Raw genomic sequence first — 19,912 nt, forward strand, 5'->3', positions numbered from 1 at the left:
GACTGCAGAGAGGGGGGACGGACCGATCGGCACCCCATACATGCGATCCGCCGGCTCTACAGCTGGTGGATCGCTTGTATGGTAACAGGCATCGCTGCCTGTTTTTATATACCGGCGATTTCCCGCTAGCGCGCGCCGAGGGGGTGTCTCTGAGCGGACGTCTAAAGACGCACGCTCAGATCTAGAGAGCTCTCGGCCGGCCGTTTTTTTTTTACTACGGCCGGCCCGGAGGCAGTTAAATCAATTTTGAAAAAGCGACGTACCATAAACGTGATGCATTCATTTCTTAAGCACTGAAGGGTTTTTATTTATCTCTTTCTTCTTTAGCTTCACCTTGTAAAGCTTACTCAGCTGCTTAATTTTCACACTTACTGGACTGGTCTGAGGGGGTATAATGACCTCAAATACTGTGCTATTAGGCATAAACCTTGCTTTTTGCTGCCTACATACCAAAACACCTATAGTGTTGGGGATCCAGGAGGTACCGCGGGTGAAGGAGTAGAATATTAAAGTAGGTTGGAGGTACGGTGGCCAGGGGTAACATGGCCGAGGAGGAAGGCAACCTCCCTGCCCAATTTATCCTCCTGTATATTGAACAGGGAGGCATACTTTGAAAGCAAAGTGTGAGGTGGCCAGGGAGGCAAGTGCTGTGTGTGGGACGTATGGTGGCTGAGGAGGGATGTGCTGTGAGTGGGAGGGTGAGGTGGCCAGGGATGGATGTGCTGTTAGTGGGAGGGTGAAGTGGCTGAGCAGGGATGTTCTGTGTGTGGAAGGTGAGGTGGCTGAGGAGGGATGTGCTGTGTGTGGGACGTATGTTTTAGGTGACAATTTGCTTTATCTAGAAGTGTGTTGCCTACTTACAAAAGTGCCTCTAATGCTAATGAACCAGAACAGCTAATATAACTTATGGCTATTGTTTATGCCCTACCTTGTACCAGTCCAGCTCAGAAGCAAGGATTGTGTGCTATATTACAGGGAAAATAGAGTTTTTGCACCTCAAAAACGTATGGCCTTTAAAAAGACATCACAAAGACCCACAATTTTCCAGGGATGCGAGGTGATTCTTGAAACACCAAAATAACAAAACACCCAATAAACAGGTTGCAAACGTGTTTGTAAGGCCCCTTTCACAAAACTGAAACTGCTGGACCCCATGTATGTCTATGGGGAATCTGATGTAATGGACATGTGTCCGTTTACATCAGATTACCCCCGGTCCGGCTAAACAGATCACTGATCCGTCTGCTTTACCGACCCAGCTGGAGCCGTGACTAACCGGGTGTAAACGTCCGTTTACACTCGGCTACCCATAGACTTTCATATAGCGTTGAAAAACTTACAGGCAGACGCGTGCAACTGCTCATGTGAAAGGGGCCTAAGGAACCTGTACTAGCCTTCTTCTTTGATCATCTCATGACAATGTGCAAGTGCTTGGACAGGCCACCAGCAGATGTTTCCTCACCATTCAGGATTCTGAATTATGCCCCAACTGTGCATCACTCATATCAGTTACATTGTTCCCAGCTGGCAGGTGTCGCCTCAATCATTGGAGAGGCCTAATTATGCACCATGTCATGTTCATGTATGTCTTGATCCAGTACCAGGTTTTTCCCTCTGTACAAGGTTCGCTGCTTTCAGCCAATCTGTTCTTAACCATTGTCTTAAAGGGCTAGTGCATCTGTTGCTCAACATTTATCAGTACTAGATGCTGGAACCCTGTGTTTCCTGAAGCTCGTATCTTACGTACTGAGTATTCCTGTGACCCATTTTTTCGCGTTCACTCAATAAATTCAGGTTTCTCTTTGTCTTGGAGTCTCCTCAATAGATCACATTACCCAGATATGAATTCATCTCAGTGTCAAATATTTAATGAACTGTTATTAGTCAAATACATTGTACAATTTCATGAACTAAGTGTAGCCTATGAAAAAAAGGAGTATGATGTTATAAGCAACACCTTCATTTTACTATGAGTTTTGACTTCTCAAACCCAGCATGTATATAGCAAATATCAATCTCGGGTAAACTAAAACCACATCCAGTCTTGCTTAGGAACAGCCTTTGTTATCACCTTTTAAATGGTGAGCCGTTTTAAACCAATATACCGAGGCTCCCATATCTCAGGATTTCAGTCTGTTAAAGGTCATTAAAATGGCAGTGACGCACTCCTGTCTCTTTGGACCTCAGCTGGGAATGGCAGCCTGTTAAGTTTTCTCTTGTCACATAATTACCGAATACAACAGAAGAGAAGATCCCAAGAAGACTTATAAATACCAAGCTATAAAATACAGAGGAAATATTAATTATAGAGTTGATGCTACCGAAAAGCAGGCATTGTTCAAGAGTGAAGGAATCCTAGAATGTATGTGTCAGAAAGCTTTTACTTGTATATTTAGATAACATGTATGTAAACCCTTACAATGAACATTTCTTATTTGCTCCATTTGGGTCTGTCAAAAATGACATTGAAATGGTTCAATAAATGCAAAGATTACCTTTTGATTCTGACAGAAATCTTGACAAGTTGACAACATCTGACACTCTGCCTGTGCTTCAGTCTTACCCGTTACATTCCCCCCTAGCTATGTGGACTATAAAACAACCCCTTTATATTAGGGAGAAGAGGGGAGGGGAAGGTGTTTTGTAGTCCTGTCCTAGTATGTCAATGCTGCTCCCCCATAGATCCAGCATGATATGCGAGCGTTGTCACACTTGCACAGGAAGGGCGTCCTTGGCAGGATTACCAGGTAAAAATAAAAGGAAAACAGTGCCTAAAAAGAATACTAATGCAGCCACCTCATCTAATGACTGGTAAGCTGCAATATATTAATATGTGTTCTTGGGCTTACATATGCTTTAGGGCCGGTTTACACCATCTCCAGTGCATACCGGCAGTTAGTAGCCGGGACGCACTAGATCGCATAGTGGACGTATCACTGCTTTCTGGTGCAGGAGGGGACGTGGGGGTGCTATTCAAGTCAATGACACTCCAGATACTCCCACCCACAGTGCTTTTTTTCCGATAGCACTGGACCAGAACACAGGCATTGCTGTGTCACCTGTTCAGTTGTGGGCGAGGGGGTGCACTGAAGATGGTGTGAACAAGCCCTTTGAGGTTCTAAAGCCTAAGATGAATATTACCAGACTATCTTGTCTACCATCGGTTAACAAGAAGACATAACACTTGGCTTTACCATTCAGCCACATTAATCTGACAGGTTACTATAGATTATAAGCCTATATGCTACAACCTATAACTTAGCCCCAACAAATGAATCGCCAAATGAAAAGTAAAAAATGACACACAAAAAAAATGAAGTTGAATTTGGGTAAGGGGTATGTAAACGTATCCTAAAATGGATGTTTTTCTCACCCCTTCTTTGGGATCTGAGTGAAGTCCACTTCCTGCATGCCCATGCCAGCATGTTCTTATATGGGTTGATGGCCATCCTGAGAGTACCTACAACAAAAGAACACGGTTTAATAGGCAACCATCTTCCTTGGTTAAGGGAACAATTACATCAAAATGAAATGTCTTTCCTAACGTATAGAAAATGTATTGGAAAGTCATAGGTCTGCTGTGGGTTTCCAGTTAGAATTTTAGTCGGGAAAAAAAGCAAACACGCAAGCAAATACTCGGAAATGTGATTAAACGTTGTATGAACAGGAGCCAGTTATCTGCCAAGACAGAAGGGACGAAAAACTACAGTGTGTTCTACAGAGGGAATTGCAGGGATTTTTATTGCTGAGACATTATTTATATTTTCCTCCATATTTGGATGCAGATCAGGTTATCGAGCAAAAGAGAACGAAGAGTATGATTCAGTTGTCACACTGGCAACTCTACTCTGAAGATTACATTAGTACACTCCCATTGTAATCAGCAGAGCTCCACTGTCATTTTGATAGCTGGTCTGCTACATTTTGTGTATCACAAGTCAATGTCAGCTCTCTAGCAGGACCAGCTGCCACATTGACCTCTGCAGGGACCAATTGTCCCTGCAGATGGCTGTGACTGTCACTCACGGCTCCCTGCAGGGATTCCCCCCTCCCCTGTCCGATCCTCCAGCGCTGACTGGCGGAATGGATGGGGGAGGGAGCGGGTACACCTGGCTCTGCCTCTAGATAGGCAGAGCCAGCTGTCAATCACGCAGCTGGGTGGATCTCGACAGTAATGTCGGGATCCGTCCCGGCTGCGGCAGTCTCAGTATACTGCAAGCTGTAGCTCGCAGTATACTGAGCTTTGGGTCATGGGAGGACGCTAGTTTTTGTCCTCCCGTGACCCTGAGGAGAACTATGGGGGAAAACACTAACCCCATAGTTCTCCTTTAATGATAAAAAGGTTAAAAAAATATATACTTTTGCTGAATATTGTGACATGTCAGGAATTTAGCCATGATGCTTTTGGCAACATTTCCAAATATACTTTGGTCTCCTTTTTTCCCATTTTTATAGTATGCACTTTATGTGTATTTTCATACAACATGCCTTTTAACACCGACATGAAACAATATTTAGGATTTAGCATACAATCCATTTAATTCTGCTGCAGGCAGATAAATTACTCTTACATTTTTTCCATGCACATAAAATAAGACATTATGCAAAATGATGCAGGATAGGCAGAATAAAATGGAGAATGCTCTTGAGGTGTTTCCCATTTTATCCCCAAGCTGTCAGAACAGGATGAAGCTATTAATACCTTTACAGCATCTAACAAGTGTCTTGAATTGTCTCTCCCCCCAATGCCGCAAACGGTCTGCCTTGGGAGTGTGTGCAGCACCTGAGGAGAAAAACAAGGTCATGTTAGCACAAAAAGGAATATTAGCTCTTTAAACAGCACCATTTCTCCCTCTGCTTTTATGCTTTGCGATACCCAGGAGGAAAGCACAGAATATGAAGCTGAAACTGAGCCAGAAGAATATAGGCAGCAGGTGTAAAGCAAATTAAAAACAAACATTAAAAATGCAAAATGACAAAGGGCCCTTTGTACCACCACAGCTTCCATGTCCCTAGCTGCCAGCAGGCTTTACTTCTTTGTAAATCAGAGTCCCATTACATTATCAGAGCTCCCTTCTCTTTTGTGACTATATTCATAGCCTACAAAAGGTACAACAATAATATGGAAGAACATAAAGCTACAGGTAGTGCATTGCTGTGGACATCCCCTAGTGAAGAGCTATGCAGGTCAGCAAGGTCTCTAAAACTTGTCACTGTTCATTTGGGGAATGAACAATGTTTTTCCAAAGAGCTACCAGCATCCTTCTAAACTTTTTATTTTAGCTAAAACGCAAGTGTATCCATACACATTCTTCAATTCAACTGTAAGATTGCTGCAAATATATCTAAAATATAAATAGTTGTTTAAAGGTTGCAACAGTAGTCTAACTGAAGCTATGGCACAGCCATTCCATATAAGCGCTTCTATGAGTGCCTGTTAGCTGGAAAGTCACTCTTGAGTACCTTTAAAAAGGCTGCTTATAGTGTTATTTCATCAATTTCCAAATAGGAAATTGTGTTTAAGCATAAACAAAAAAAACAACAGAGTATTATAAATAAGGTGATCAAATCACACATTAAAACTCAATCCCACTTTTAGAGAGAAAAACTAAATTCTTTGAAGGTCAATTCTACAAACCCATAATGATCTCAGCAATTTCCTTGCATGGCTTTCTGTTGCTGTTCTGCTGAATATAACATCAATTTCAATACTGTGGAACTGAAGCTGACCTGGCTTTAAAAGAGTCAACAGTGCCTTGTGGTGTCTGCATATGGTCAGTCTTCACATTGATCCCTGTAATCCTGTGGAGCTCTATAGATGCTAGGTCAAGGATGTACACAACACCTGAACTTCAAAATTAAGTCCCACCTCCTCAAAATGTTAACAGTAGGGCAAGGCTTGGTTCTGAAAGGTGCAGGGTTCACAATCTGAACTGCATATTTAGCTTCTTCTGATTTTAGCTATACACATATTACTGTGGGGGAAAAAAATAATAATAAAAAAAAGGCAAAAATCCGAAACCGGAATCAAAAACTTAAAAACGTATACCTTAACCTAATCCCTAAAAGATTAATTTTTGTTCAATAGATGTTTATTAGGGATGTACCGGAAATTTCGGCCAAAAATTGCACTTTTTGGCAAATTCCCGAAAGTGCCATGACAGCCGAAAAATCAGTGTATCCCAGCTTCTCTCCTCCCCGCTTTGCGCCGGTCTGTGTGCCCTCCGATGCAGCACCGGTGCCCATCGGGGAGCAGAGAAGTTTTCACGATGGAGAGCTGCACTGTGCGGTGACAGCTGTCATTGTTGCAGGAGGCCGAGGTCTCCTCCCCCACTTCCCGGCTCGGCCTCCTGTGTCAGGATGGAGAGCTGCAGGGTCAGTGACAGCTGCAAAGGAGGGGGGAGTTTATCCTCCCACACCTCCGACTCTGCCTCCTGTGTCGGCTGTGATCTGTCACAGGAGGTGGAGCTCTCATCCCACACCTCCCGGCTCCACCTCCTGTGTCAGGATGGAGAGCAGTAACAGATCAGAGAGTGCTCTGATCTGTAACAGGAGGTGGAGTTCTCCTCCCCCACTGCCTGCCCCGCCTCCTGTAAAAGCGGATTCAGGATGGAGAGCAGGCATACAAACACTCACCAATCAGCTGAACGGTGGGTGTTTGTAAATAACTGGACACAGTGTGCTTCCTATGTCCCACTTATGAATGAATGGGAAGTGATCTACATCACTTCCCATTCATTCATGATTGTGGACATGGTAAGTACACTATATCCACCATGTATGAATCAACAGGAGCACTCAGTATAGAGGCTTCCTGTTCATTTATAACAGGAGCTGCAGAATAAGGGATTGAAGGACACAGAATCCTCAATCTCTTTTTCTATTTTAACAGGTAAATATCAGGGGTCTGTTTAGACCCCTGATATTCCCCTTGAGTCCCCGACAGTAAAGTAAAAAAATAATAATAATTTTAAAAAATCAATACATTTTTTTAAAAAGATTTTAAAAAACAACAAAAAACTTAATTTTCTGTGTTTGCCTGACACATTTTTTATTTTCAGTTTCAGTCTCAAAATGTAATTTCGGTGCATCCCTGATTTTTATTGTTTTAACTGGTTTACAATCAAGGCAGTAAAGTCCCAGCATCTAAGTATAGGTTACTCCAAGTAGAAATGTCAGCATTTCTCTGGGCCTGACTCAACACAGTTGCCAGCTGGTAACCAGTTAGTAGTTCCTATAACCGGTACAGTGAGTCTGCAGGGTAGAAGAGAGTACATTGGTGGTCACTATAGGAAGTGCAAAAAGCCTAGGTTGAGAAATGGAAACAGACTGCAGGGGCCCCAAGAGGTTAATTTTCATGGCAAGCCACATTCTTTTTTCACGAGATTTGAATTTTTCTACTGCATATTCATGCAGAACTTGGTGGTGAGAGTTCAAGGGAGTTTGCAGTTTTAGACGCTTGAAGTGCTAGGTCAAGTCACATAGTGAGTATTTACAGGGGTTCATTGTCTAGTAGATTCCTTGGCCTGGGTGTTAATCATTTCCCATCATGGAGCATGATACAACATAAAGGTCCCTGGGAACACAGTATGCAAGAATAATTTATTAAGCTGACTCAATTCACAACCCTGATTCCCTAACAAATGTATTGAACGTCGCAAATGTACTATTTCAGTATAAAGTGGATAGTTTCTTGCACCAACATAAAACATACAAGCTGAGTATCTTTTAAACAGCTTCAACAAAACAAACCGCCAAAGTAATCAACAAGAAGTTTATCGTAATCTACACAAATATTGTAAAGAGCACAGGAATGCTGTTATCATGGTGAAACAGAAGCCCACACTGCTCCACCTTACTCACAACACAGGAGAAAACTGAATGAAGAATGTGGACAACAAATAACAGAAGCCTGATTCTACTGAACAATGAGTTACAGGACAACCATGACAAAAGCAATGTCCTTACTTTAAGGTCGGTTTAGTCTAAGAGATAAAGAAACCGTAAATGATTTTACGTATGTCTGAAATAGACATCCTGATGTTTTGTTATGCATGTACCAGCTTGCACAAGTGACAGTGGCTGCCATAGGAGATGTCATCATTGTAAAGGGGGAAGGTGGTTGTAGGCTCACTTTATAAAGAGGGCACACACTCCCTTTACTAATGCATTAGTGTTAAAGAACACTTGGATCCTCATGCTGCTTCAAAAGTAAATCTTTCAGTGTTTATTAGCACACCAGATTTAAAACGGAAAAATGTCCATTGAGTTCAACTGTTCAAAGTTAAACTATCTAACTTTTTGTAAAAATAAAACCCCAAAGTAGCATCTCCTCCACCAACATATAAAAAGGTGCCTACACACCTTGAGATTATCATATAATCGCGGGGAAATCCAGCGATCGTACGATAATCGCAAGGTGTGTGGAAAGCGTGCGACTGTTTCTACTGTACGGTCGCACGACTTTTGTCTTACGAACATGTTCGAAAACCAGCCTGCTGGGGACCTGGCAGTGGCTGTCCTTGGTAGTGCCTGACCGATTCTATATCTCCTCCTTCTCCTTCTCAGCGCAGGCACAGCCATGGACAGCCCCGGAGCCGGCATCCACCCGTTTAACTCTTCACCCACCATTTCAGGCCGGCACTCACCAGCATAGCCACTGCCCGCAGAGCCCTGGTGACATGCGTATTCAGCTCTGGGGAGATCTGTATTCAGCTCTGGGGAGAATTGCACACAGCTCTGGGGAGAAACTGCCCTAAAATCATCAGCCTGTATTGTTTTAGAAAAAAGTCACATGTCCCTTTAAGAAAACGTATCAGTAATTGGTGTCGGCAAGTATCTGAGTGGAAGTACTTGGTCTTGAAAAAGTGGTATCGGGACATCCCTAGTGGGCATACACTCTACGTATTTTCGCCGGTTGAACCAATGAAACCAGTGAGCTGCCGACTATAGTAATTCTGACAGCAGCCACCGTAAGTAAGAGTACAAAGAAGACAGCAGGAGATTCCTCCATCAATGCTCATAAGCATTGATGGAGGAATCTGTTATATTTTCTTTGTTCCGCCCGCGGGTTGGTGTATAGCCAGCTTAAGTGATCAGGTCATAGTGTCCAGGAGTTTGTTTACATGCCAGAGCTGCCGGCGATGTACTGGGTAAACTATTCTGTTTTTTTTATGAACATGTTCTATTTGTAAGCTTGCCGCGTCATTTCCATGAATATGTTCCATATGTATATTAGTTAGGGATGCACCAATATGGCACTTTTGGCATAATTTTCTGGCCGATACAGCGGTGCATCCGTGTATTCTCTCCTCCCCGCTGGGCGCTGCTCTGTTTCCCAGAGGGGAGGAGAGAAACTGACAGGCGGCCGTGTGCTGCAGGAGGAGAGGGCTGTGAGCGGCCGGCGTCTCTCCTCTTTGCACCGCTCAGCCTTCTGTCACAGATCGGCAGAGCGATGTGTGGGCAGAGAAAGCCAGCGCTGTCATAGCAGGCTGAGCTCCTCTCGCTCAGCTTCCTGTGACAGTGTGTCAGGAAGGAGTGATCAGTGATCGCTGAGTGTTTGTATATAATTGGAGGACAGGGTATGGTTACTGTATCCTCAATTATGAATGATCTACATCACCTCCTGTTCATTCATGATTGTGGTTATAGTAAACACACTATGTCCTCATGTTATAAATGAACAGGAACACTCAGTATAGAGGATTCCTGTTCATTTATAACAGGGGATGCAGAAAAAGAGATAGAGGACTCTGTGTCCGCAATCTCTTTATCTATTTTAGACCCCTAATATTTTCCCGAAGCCCCTAAAAACTAAAAAATATTTAATAAAAAATGAATAAAAATATTTTTTTTTAAATGTAAAAAAAGTTTATAAAAAATTGAAAAAGTTAAAATAAAAAACATTTTTGGTTTCGGCCTGACATTTTTTTTTATTTCCGTTTTGAAATTTTCATTTCTGTGCACCTCTAATATTAGTATATTCTTTTGTAGTTATACAGTGCACTCAGCTTCCTGAGATACCAATGTGCACTGAAACTCTATTAATACTAAAGGCAGAATCAATGTTCTGAGTTACTAAAAGAAGGAAAAAAAACACCAAAGGGAACCTGTCCTGATATACATATCTAAAAAAAAAAAGCCAAAAATAAACAAACATACGGTCTATTAAGAAGAATGACAATTATCAGTAATGCCGTTATATATTTCTTTACAGATACAGTGAATCAGATTAGGAGAGTCAGTTAAGAAACACTAACAAAGAACTTTAAGACAAAGCCCAAAGTATTTGACGGCACCAGAACACTGAACACGTCAGACCTGGAGAAATTGTAGCACAGAATCTAACAGGACAAAAGGTTACCACAGAAATCTAATTGATGGGAAATGTCCAGCTGACAGATACTTTGTCTGACTTGTGCGCTCGAGTTGTCTGCTGCAAAGGTTCTTATTGTACGTGCTGTCCATTTATAGTCCAAGACTGTCAAAGACTAACAGTGGAGAAGTTTTGTTTTATCCTAATCCAACTACGGCTACGTTGTCACATGAGCTTGAGTTAAAGAAAGCACATTGAGGGGAATTTATTAAAACTGGAGCAGATTAAAGCTGATGTCCTGAGCAACTGCTCCAGATTGTGTTTGTTCAGCTAAGATTTGAAAAAGATAGAATCTGATTGGTTGCCATGCACAGCTGCTCCAGATTCTGTCTGCTCCATATTTGATCAATTCGCCTCATTGTATTCAACGGATACCTACATATTTGAAGTTCTTATTGTAAAGTCTATCCTATAGTTTTGTGTTTTTTTAATTTAAAACGGAACTTTTGGCTGATAAAAACACAAATTATTGAATTCTTTATTAGGGGGATGATATATAAATCATTTGACAAACCATATGCTGGCCAAATGCCATTCGCACACCACTTCGCCACTAGATGAGCCGAAGAGCATAAGACATGCAATGTGAAAGGCTATTGGCCAGCACATGGCTGGGCAAATGATTTATAAATCATCACTAAAGCATTTTTTTATTTTTTTTAAATACAAGCAGTGTTAGAGGAAACAGCACAAGGAGCCAATCAGTTCGTTGTCGACAAGAAGCATGCTGATAGGAAGAGAAAGCAGAGTGAGACGTTCATTACTGTACTCCTTCTTTAACTAATATAGGCTGGAGCAGGTCAAAGACAACATGGGCTCAGAGGAAGTAGGTTGAATAATGATAGCCATGAGACTGAGATCAACTAGCAGAGGGGAAATAAAAAAAGAGGACAGGTAAATCTCTGGTTTAAACTGTGAATATTGTGAAAAAAAACCTGGCTGGGACTACATTCTACATGCTGATGCTAGTACTCCGTGCATCAAGACACAAAATAGACAGCTCAAGGTGCAGAAGTAGATGGGGCACGCATGCACTTTGCCTACGTACAAGATGTGATAGGTCATGTGACTTTATTCTGACATAAACAGTGTGTGCTCCCCGTCTGGAAGTTCAGGGCAGTGCTTCTGAGAGATACAGAGCGATGGAATCAATGAAAGCTCTGAGGGCATATTACTACTTTATAGTATTGTGCACTTCTCAAAGCTAGTAAAGTCTACCTCATCTTCAGAGTACATTTGTAATTAGTCTAGTTCATTGGTGCAATGGACTAACACACTGAGGGAAAGGCCCCTGCAGCATTTTATTTCCATAGTTGCTTGTGTTCAGTTCAAGTGAACTGCAAAGAGTCCTTAATACACGTCAGTTAACAAATCCAAAATATACACATTGCATTTTCAATGCGCTTCGTACGAACAACCCCCTTTGCGACTTACCTGCATGCTCGTGGGTAGCTTTGGTCATTCATAATTTAGCGGCCAATCGCTTTTTCATTCTAGCCTATGCACAATGATAACATCATTCCTGTCCTTTCTCCTCCTATATGGATTTTCTCCATACACAATAGATTTTGGAATAGCTCCCTAGACAAAACGAGCACATAACCCTGGGGGTACCCCCACTGCAAGGGTCAAGATCTGATTTGCCCAGAGTTCTGCTTTAATTCGCCAATGCAGCTTCTTGTGGTAAACCGCAATAAACCGACAGGAATACTAAACCAGGAAGTAGAAGAATGACCTGCAGTTCCACTTTAAGGGCTTATACATACAGGTTTTGGCAAAGCTAAAAAAAAAATGCTTGTATTAATATAATATTGTAATGTAAGTGACCGTGTGTACAAATGAGAACCTACTAGAGCACCAGCATCTCCTAGCTGCATAAGCGCTGATAATGCAAATCAAAAGAAGGCCCAGAGAACGCTCACAAGGCATTTCCTCTGCAATATCTGTGGTATTTCCAGCCCCTTCTCTGGATGACCGAAGGCTTTGCTCTGCCATCAGAAAAAATTGAAAAATACTTGTTAAAGCTAGAAAAGCATTGACAAGCTTTTTAACCATCTGTGAGTCTGAAGCCAAACATTGCTAACAGTGACCAGCATTACATGCCAGGTATCACTAGACTGCCCACAAAATGGTCTACAAATCCAGATCACAACGGACATCAATATGCACTTATGTATCTATTTTTCTACAGAAAATCATACAGCTCGTGCTGCACTAAAGGGGTCAAAACAGCGGAGGAGTGCGAAACGCGTGCCCATTTCCCTTTTTATAGCAGCTGTGTAGGTAAAACATTAAAACTGTCAATCATCGCTCTTCTCCATCCTGATATACTTGCTGCAAGCAATGAACTGTTTTTCACTAATTGGGGAGAAGAGGAAGGCTGCATAAAACCTTACAGCCTACAGAGAGAACGAGATAACTGGGAAGCACTAAGGGCAACTCTAGGAGAAGATTAAATAAGCCGGTTTATTGTGAGTTTGACCTTTAGGACTGCAGGATAGAAAAAAAAACACTTAAAGGAGAACTATGAGATGAGTGATTTCCACTCACCTCATAGTTCTAGCCGACCTGTGACAATGAGACTGTCACAGGTCGGCTCAGTAGATCGGGAGGTGAGCGAACACATACCAGGTTCGCTCACCTCTCGATCCTGTCACGGCTCTCTGCCGTGACAGGGGGAGGGCCGGATTCCCCTCCAATCTGCCAGCGCTGACTGGCGGAACGGACGGGGGAGGGGGCGGGTACAGCTGGCTCTGCCTCTAGATAGGCAGAGCCAGCTGTCACTCACGCAGCTGGGCGGATCCCGTCATCTACGTCGGGATCCGCTGCGGCTGCGGCGTCTCAGTATACCGCGATCTGTAGCACGCAGTATACTGAGCTTAGGGTGACGAGAGGACGCTAGTTTGTGTCCTCCCGTTACCCTAAGGAGAACTATGGGGGAAAACATGCATTTACACTGAAGGTAAACAATGTGGATGGAAGAACCCCCTTTGCTGGTTATTGTATTCTGACAGCTGGCACTCACCCTGCTCAAAATATACAAACAGTGACTTCAACCAATTGGCTACAGTCACTGTTTGCTAACTTGACTTTTCAATTGAAGTTTGTGAAGCTGGGTGGTATTGGCACGATCACCCATGACTCAAAATTCAGCAGAAATTCAAGCCACATATAGCCAGCTTTACTAAAAACTTGTTTACAATTATGTATTATTAAACACCATGTAGGCTACATAACTAATGACACAAACAAAACAGTCTATCAAATGTTATATACAGGGGTGTGGGATTTTCTAAAAAAAAAAAAACTACTTACTTGACCAAGTACTAAAGCGGGGGCCCAACCTACTTGTCGTGATCCAAAAAATGATTTTAGCCAAAACCGTAATGGACCGTACTAAGAGGCGCTTCTCATTGGCCAGCACGGTCAGGTGACTATTATCAAAACTGAATCTTATTTGTGTATCACTCAGCTATGGATCCTCAAATCATCTGTGAATTGGTGCCGACACTGTCCTTCCTTCTGGAGGGGGGGCTACTTTTGTTCCCCATGGTCCCTGTGTGTGTTGTAAAGTAGTCACAGCTCCAAGCTCACTCCTGTGATGGACTACAATGTCAATACAAATTAGTCAACTAAACATGAGATTGTAGCTTATCACGAGAGCATACAGAATGACCAAGCCGAATGCTGCTAGGCAGCATTTGGCTAGTCACTCTCTGCTGTTCGGCCCCTATTACAATAGGGGTGAACAGCAGAGAAGGAACTGCCGAACGTTCGCCTTAACCAATCCAGATGTTGCATCGGCTGAGGCGAACGGATTCTTCCCTTCAGTTTGGCCGAATGTGCTGAGGCTGTTTGGCTGAACAGAAAGGAGGTGAAGCGGGCCAAATCCAGCCGATGTACGGCTAAGAATAGCCATACAGGGGTGCAGTGAATAGCTGAACAGTCTTCGGCTCACTTCCCTTCGGCAGCTTAGGGAATAACTCCAATAAAGTTTACAGAAACCAAAACACTTACAATAGTTTGCATCAGGAATGCACCAATACCAGTTTTTTGGTATAGAGTAACGATATTTTTTTTTTTTCAGTACCCGCCCATACCAAAAGTCCCATTAAGGAAGCCAGTCGGCGTGTAATGACTCACCACCTGGCTTTCTGATTGGCTGGTAAGCCAGCTCCATGCTCCTTGATGATGAGGGAGCATGGAGCCGACTTCCCGGCCAATCAGGAAGCTGCATGGCATGTAATGACTCGCTGCGCGGCTTCCTGATCCTGGACTTCCGGTATTGGGATAAGTATCGGGAGCATTTGGGCGAGTACTCATACAAATACTTGGTATCGGCACTGATAGTAGTATCAGTATCGGTGCATCCCTAGTTTGCATAATTGGAATAATTGATACAGACCTCTATATCCGACTATACATAAACATACATGCAATGTTTGTAATCTCAGTATGGTGTATCCTGTTTTACAGCAGTCTGTAAAGTTGCTTCTTCTACAGTACAAACATATTATTTTACAGCATCTCTCCAGTTGTTCTCTTCCCCAAGCTCACATTGTCGATCCACTCTGCACATAGCGTGCCTGACTGCTATGCTCGCAGTATCCTTGCTATCCTCCAGGAAGCACGGCATTTGTTTTATTGTAGTAAGCAATGCATCTTTGAGCCCTGGAACCCTGCTGGCTACTATTACTAAAGAAATTGAGATTTGAAATAGGGATCACAAACTGTGTTATTCCCCAATTATCTTCCTAACACATGGTCAGTCAAGGCCCCTTTAATGTATCCATGGGAGTTATTATTTTCTGCCTTTGTAATCATGCAGAGGAGTTAGAACATAGAAGTAGAACATTATGTTGTTCCACTTAATTTGTTAAATAGTTATTTTTGTGAGAGGACATACTGCCTTGCTTTGTCTAATAAGCTCATTTGCTTCACTTAATATATAAATGGGTATTTACAATAGGAAGAGTTAAATGCTGATATTAAGGCTAAAAAAAATTCAGGTGCCTATATGTATTTCTGAAAAAAAATATCACTGAAATATATCTAACGCAGCTATCCCCACAAAAGGGCAAGAAGAGGGCATAGGACTAATCACCAGTATTTCCTGTGGTCCTCCTGTAGCTGATCTTTCCCCCATTACTGACCTACCATGCTTTGTTTAACATGTCTTTTTGTGAATGTGGCAATCTTACAAGAGCAGCAAAGCTTTGCTTCCTCATGCCAGGAGCTGCCACCCTGATGACTGGTGGGGTAATGATGAAGAAGCAAAAGGAGAGGTTCAGGAAGCACAGACTATAGCAGAAGCACGGAGATCCTTGCACTGCAGGTCCTCAGATACAGACTTCTCTCCAAGAAGGAGAACAGTAAGCAGCACAGAACTGGCATCACCAAGACCCATTGCAAATCTTCTAAGTCTAGCAGTCAGTGCTTTAGATGATTTCACACTGCAGATATACTGATATTAGGCTACAGAAGAGGAGGTTATAGGTATAGTAACATATCAGGAAGTGTACTGGTGGTATTCCAGGAAGAATTCAACACAAAAGGCTTTACAATTGCCCGAATCACTTCCAGTAGAAACCCGGAAGTCAACTGAAGAAAGGTTATAGCTATAGCAACATGGAGTCAGTTTACAGTGCCATATTGCCATGAAAGTAGTACAGTAGTACTTACATCTGTGGCAACAAAAGGGTTGAAGACAAGAATTCACATGTATAGCAAGAACTGAAGGAACATTCTTTAATACTAATGGATACTTCTTGGAACCTCAGAGAGCACAAGCTTTATTCTTAACCAGCTAACAACAACCCTTTTTAATTACACCCATTGAAACAATGTAAACTAGAACAGTTGAAGGGGAATCTGTGCCCAGCAAAGGGAAGAAAATGGCAAAGAACTAGTCACCAGCGTTGCCTGGGGTCTCCCCGCAGCTGATCATTTTCCCCATTACTGACTTACCATGCCTTGTTCTGCACTGTGTCGCTGCCCCTCAGTTTCTCCACGTGCTCCCGATTGCCCCTCAGTTTCTCCCACGTGCCCCCAGTGCATCTCCATTGCTCTCCCGTGCTCCCGAACTCTCTCCTTCGGTCCCTCCTCTGCAGAATGACAGCAGGCAGGTGCAATAGTCAGCCGGCTATTGCAGTTTGAAATAGCCAATAGCAGGCTGGCTATTGCTCCCATATACTGTCTGCTGTGTTAACATTCAGCAGCAGTCAGCTGTCATTTCCCTGCCAAAACTATTGAAGTGGAAAGGTGACACCCCTAAAGTCACCTTAAAGAGAACCTGCCCTGACCTTGCGAGTGGATGCATACTAAGTGCTGGTTCACACCTGACCCTTTTGTAGTGCGTCCTACGCTCGATGAACGCACTACAAAACGGACCAAAATGTAAAAAGCATTGAAGTCAATGGTATAAACTAAATTTAAAAAAACGCACTAAAAACGCACATGAAAACGCGCCAAACTTCGGGAAGAAAACGCGCGTGTGACGCGCTTATGCAATACGCACAGGTGTGAACCAGGCCTAAGTCGGGGCACACGCATATGAAAACAACGATTGCGCTACACCTGTCTGGGATCGCCACGTGCGCCAGAGTGAGAGCAATAATTCTCACGACAATATTCATGGCCAACTCTAAGCTGATGGCTATTGACTTGGAGTTTTTCAATTCACATTATTTTAAACCCATGAAACTAAATAAAATGTCCAATATAACACAAAAGATACAAAATTTTATTTATTTTTTTAAAGCAATTTTTGGTTGCGGCCTGACAAATTCTGCTGCAGGATGTCTGTTGTGGTGCTATTCATTTCAATGGTACCCCAAACGCGCTTCCCGTCTGCATTGCGATTGCCCGCACTGGAACACTCGGTACTGCAATGCTGTGCATTCCAGTGCAGTGTGATTACAAAACAAATGCATGCAGTTTTAGTCTGAAGTAAACGTTATGTTTGTAACAAACTGTATTTCATTTTTTTTTTTATCCGATTAAAAAAAATTATCAGCTAACTAATCAATTATGAAAATAATCGTTAGCTGCAGCCCTAATTGGTCCATCCATATTTGTACAGGTGACAAAATGTCCTCACTTTGGGGAGATGTTCACTTACTTTCTGTACTCATTGGGGGAACAGGAAGTGCCGCAAATGTTTACTGATGGAGACATGGACAGCAATAAAATGTAGCCCATAAAGAAGGCCTTTCTCTGGGATAAAAGATGGAGAATTAACTATACAAATATTTCTGTCAAACAAATTTTTTTTTTTTCCATTACGTCTAGAGCGTTCTAAATGGGTTTGTGGGTGACGGTATGTGAAGGCAGGCAGGTGCTATGCCATGACAACAGGATACATAAAAAGACTGTTGTTGTAAAAACTGACTTAAAGAACTTAACGGATTCATTTACAAAATGCTTCAAATCAACTTTCAAGACAAAGCTTCGACACAGATGACAAATCCATGTAAGCAGGTATTTTGACAGCAATTTTGAGGCTGAAAAGACACCCATGAGAATCTAGCCTAAGGACTTCCTAAAATGCTGTGTTTCATGAATATACAAGGTAACATCCCTGTAATAACACTTCAGTCTAGAATAGCTCATCATTATGGTAACAATATGTTCACTAGCTTGGGTTGCAATGTAACAGACAAATCTACAATAAGCCCATCCAATTAAAGTTATCCATAACCATGATATTATCATCACTCAATCTAGCACAAATCGAATGGATTGTGTTATGAATATAATGCCTATGTACCAGCAGCAGCAGCTCCCTTCTTCAAATATCCCGGGGGATCAGGATGTCAGCCAGGTTGGATTTTTCCTGCCAGTTAAACCCAAAAACAAAATGTAATAAATAGAATGCAGCTAACAGGTCCAGTGGTTTTCATTTTTAGGCCAAGAGCACATTCAGCAAGTACAGAAAATATCTGCTTATCTTGCCAGAAATGCCGTGTGCTTGACACTTCCTGTGAGCTTCAGGGAAATGACAAAGAACGTTATCTTAATTGTATAACAACTAATCACATCATGTCATGAAGAGGAACAGAAGCAGACATGTTTGAAGTCCAGCCTGTGTGACAATCATGACTCCTCCTACAGATACCATGAAGAAGTGAGTGTAGATCATAAGGGACAGGAAGTGTGTTATTGGCAGGATTACCTAGGGAAAATAAAGGGAACAAAGCCTGAAAGAAAAAAAAAATGCAGCCACCTCATCTAAGGACTGGTAAACCTCAATATATAATTTTTTTTTTTAAGCAGTAGATATATGCAAAAAAAACAGAAGGTGTAACAACCATTTAAAGGCCGGTTCACACCACAAACAGTGCGTTCCAGAGCGGTCAGGCTCTGGAACGCACTGCGGCTGGTTCCCTGCCTTTAAGGAAGGGAGAGGGTGTGCATTGAGGTCAATGGCACAGCAGCCCCCGCCCACAGTGCGGTCGCATTTTAGCAGATCGCACTGGACTGGAACGCAGGCACTGATGTGCCACGCGTTCGGGTGTGGGCAACCGCAATGCGGGCAGGGGGCATGGCTGTGGTGCCATTTACTCCAATGCACTGCCACGTCCCCTTCCGCTCCTGAACTCAGGGAGCTGGCCGGAGTGCGATACAATGCGCTCCAGAGCCTGACCACTATGGAACGCACTGTTTGTGGTGTGAACCAGCCCTTACGCCGTTTTCTCCACAAAGGAGGACTCCAGAACATGAACAAACAAGCTTAGACACTGAATGACTAAAAGACAGATTTATTGGCTGATTGAGAAGAAAAAAAAGATGGTTTGATCATGCCAGTGTCAGATTGTTCCCTGTGGCACATAGTATGCTAGTATCTATGGTAGGTCATACATGCACTATTTTTTGCGGTCCCACCGCACTGGAATGCAGGGCATTTTATTACCACGCGTTCCTGTGCAGCCGATCGTACTGTGTGGCCCCGAAAAACATGGTTATCTGTTTTGACATGAAGCGCCAATAAACAGACATGTTCTTCACTTCAAGATAGTGTGCTGGTGACATCTTTAACAAGTTTCAGTATTGGCGGCGCCATCCGCGGTCATTTCGAGCACCCACGCTGACGGGGATACCCAGTAAGAGTGTAGCAGGACTCTGGAATACATATTGAAATGAATGGCAACCAACACACCCCCCACACTGTAATTGCAAGGGAGGTGGGTTGTGCGGTACCGTGCAATTTACGCACCAAGACCGTGTAAATGGGTCGTAAACAAACTAGTGTGTTCCTGCAGATCTCCTCCCAAAACTGGCAATTTAATTTAGTGTTAAAGGTAATAAGAAAAGGCCAGGCTTACTTTTACAGCATCATACCTTCACGGTCCCCACTATTGCATCTATGCAATATGGTAATGAACAGTAAGGCTACAAATATAGCTGGTCCCCATTACCCTGAACCCAAAATAAAATTCACAGATTTGCGTGATGGTAAATAAGTCCTTGTGTGTCTTAACACACTAACTCAGTTAGCTTTTGTTGTAACTTTTGTTGTAACTCAGATTGAAGAACAAG

At 42.8% G+C, this 19,912-nt stretch overlaps 1 protein-coding gene across 1 annotated transcript in view; it reads right to left on the minus strand.

Moving 5' to 3' along the window:
* Positions 1 to 19,912, minus strand: part of ABCB7 (ATP binding cassette subfamily B member 7) — a 96,134-nt gene that overhangs the window by 67,362 nt on the left and 8,860 nt on the right. The window contains exons 2-3 of the mRNA XM_018562070.1: positions 4,703 to 4,783; positions 3,374 to 3,460 (exon numbers count right to left, since the gene is read on the minus strand). Coding sequence (XP_018417572.1) covers positions 3,374 to 3,460; positions 4,703 to 4,783 — 168 coding nt within the window. The remainder of the gene's footprint in view (positions 1 to 3,373; positions 3,461 to 4,702; positions 4,784 to 19,912) is intronic.

The sequence above is a fragment of the Nanorana parkeri genome, unplaced genomic scaffold (assembly GCF_000935625.1).
Source record: "Nanorana parkeri isolate BGI_ZX_2015 unplaced genomic scaffold, ASM93562v1 scaffold559, whole genome shotgun sequence".
Taxonomy (NCBI): Eukaryota; Metazoa; Chordata; class Amphibia; order Anura; family Dicroglossidae; genus Nanorana; species Nanorana parkeri.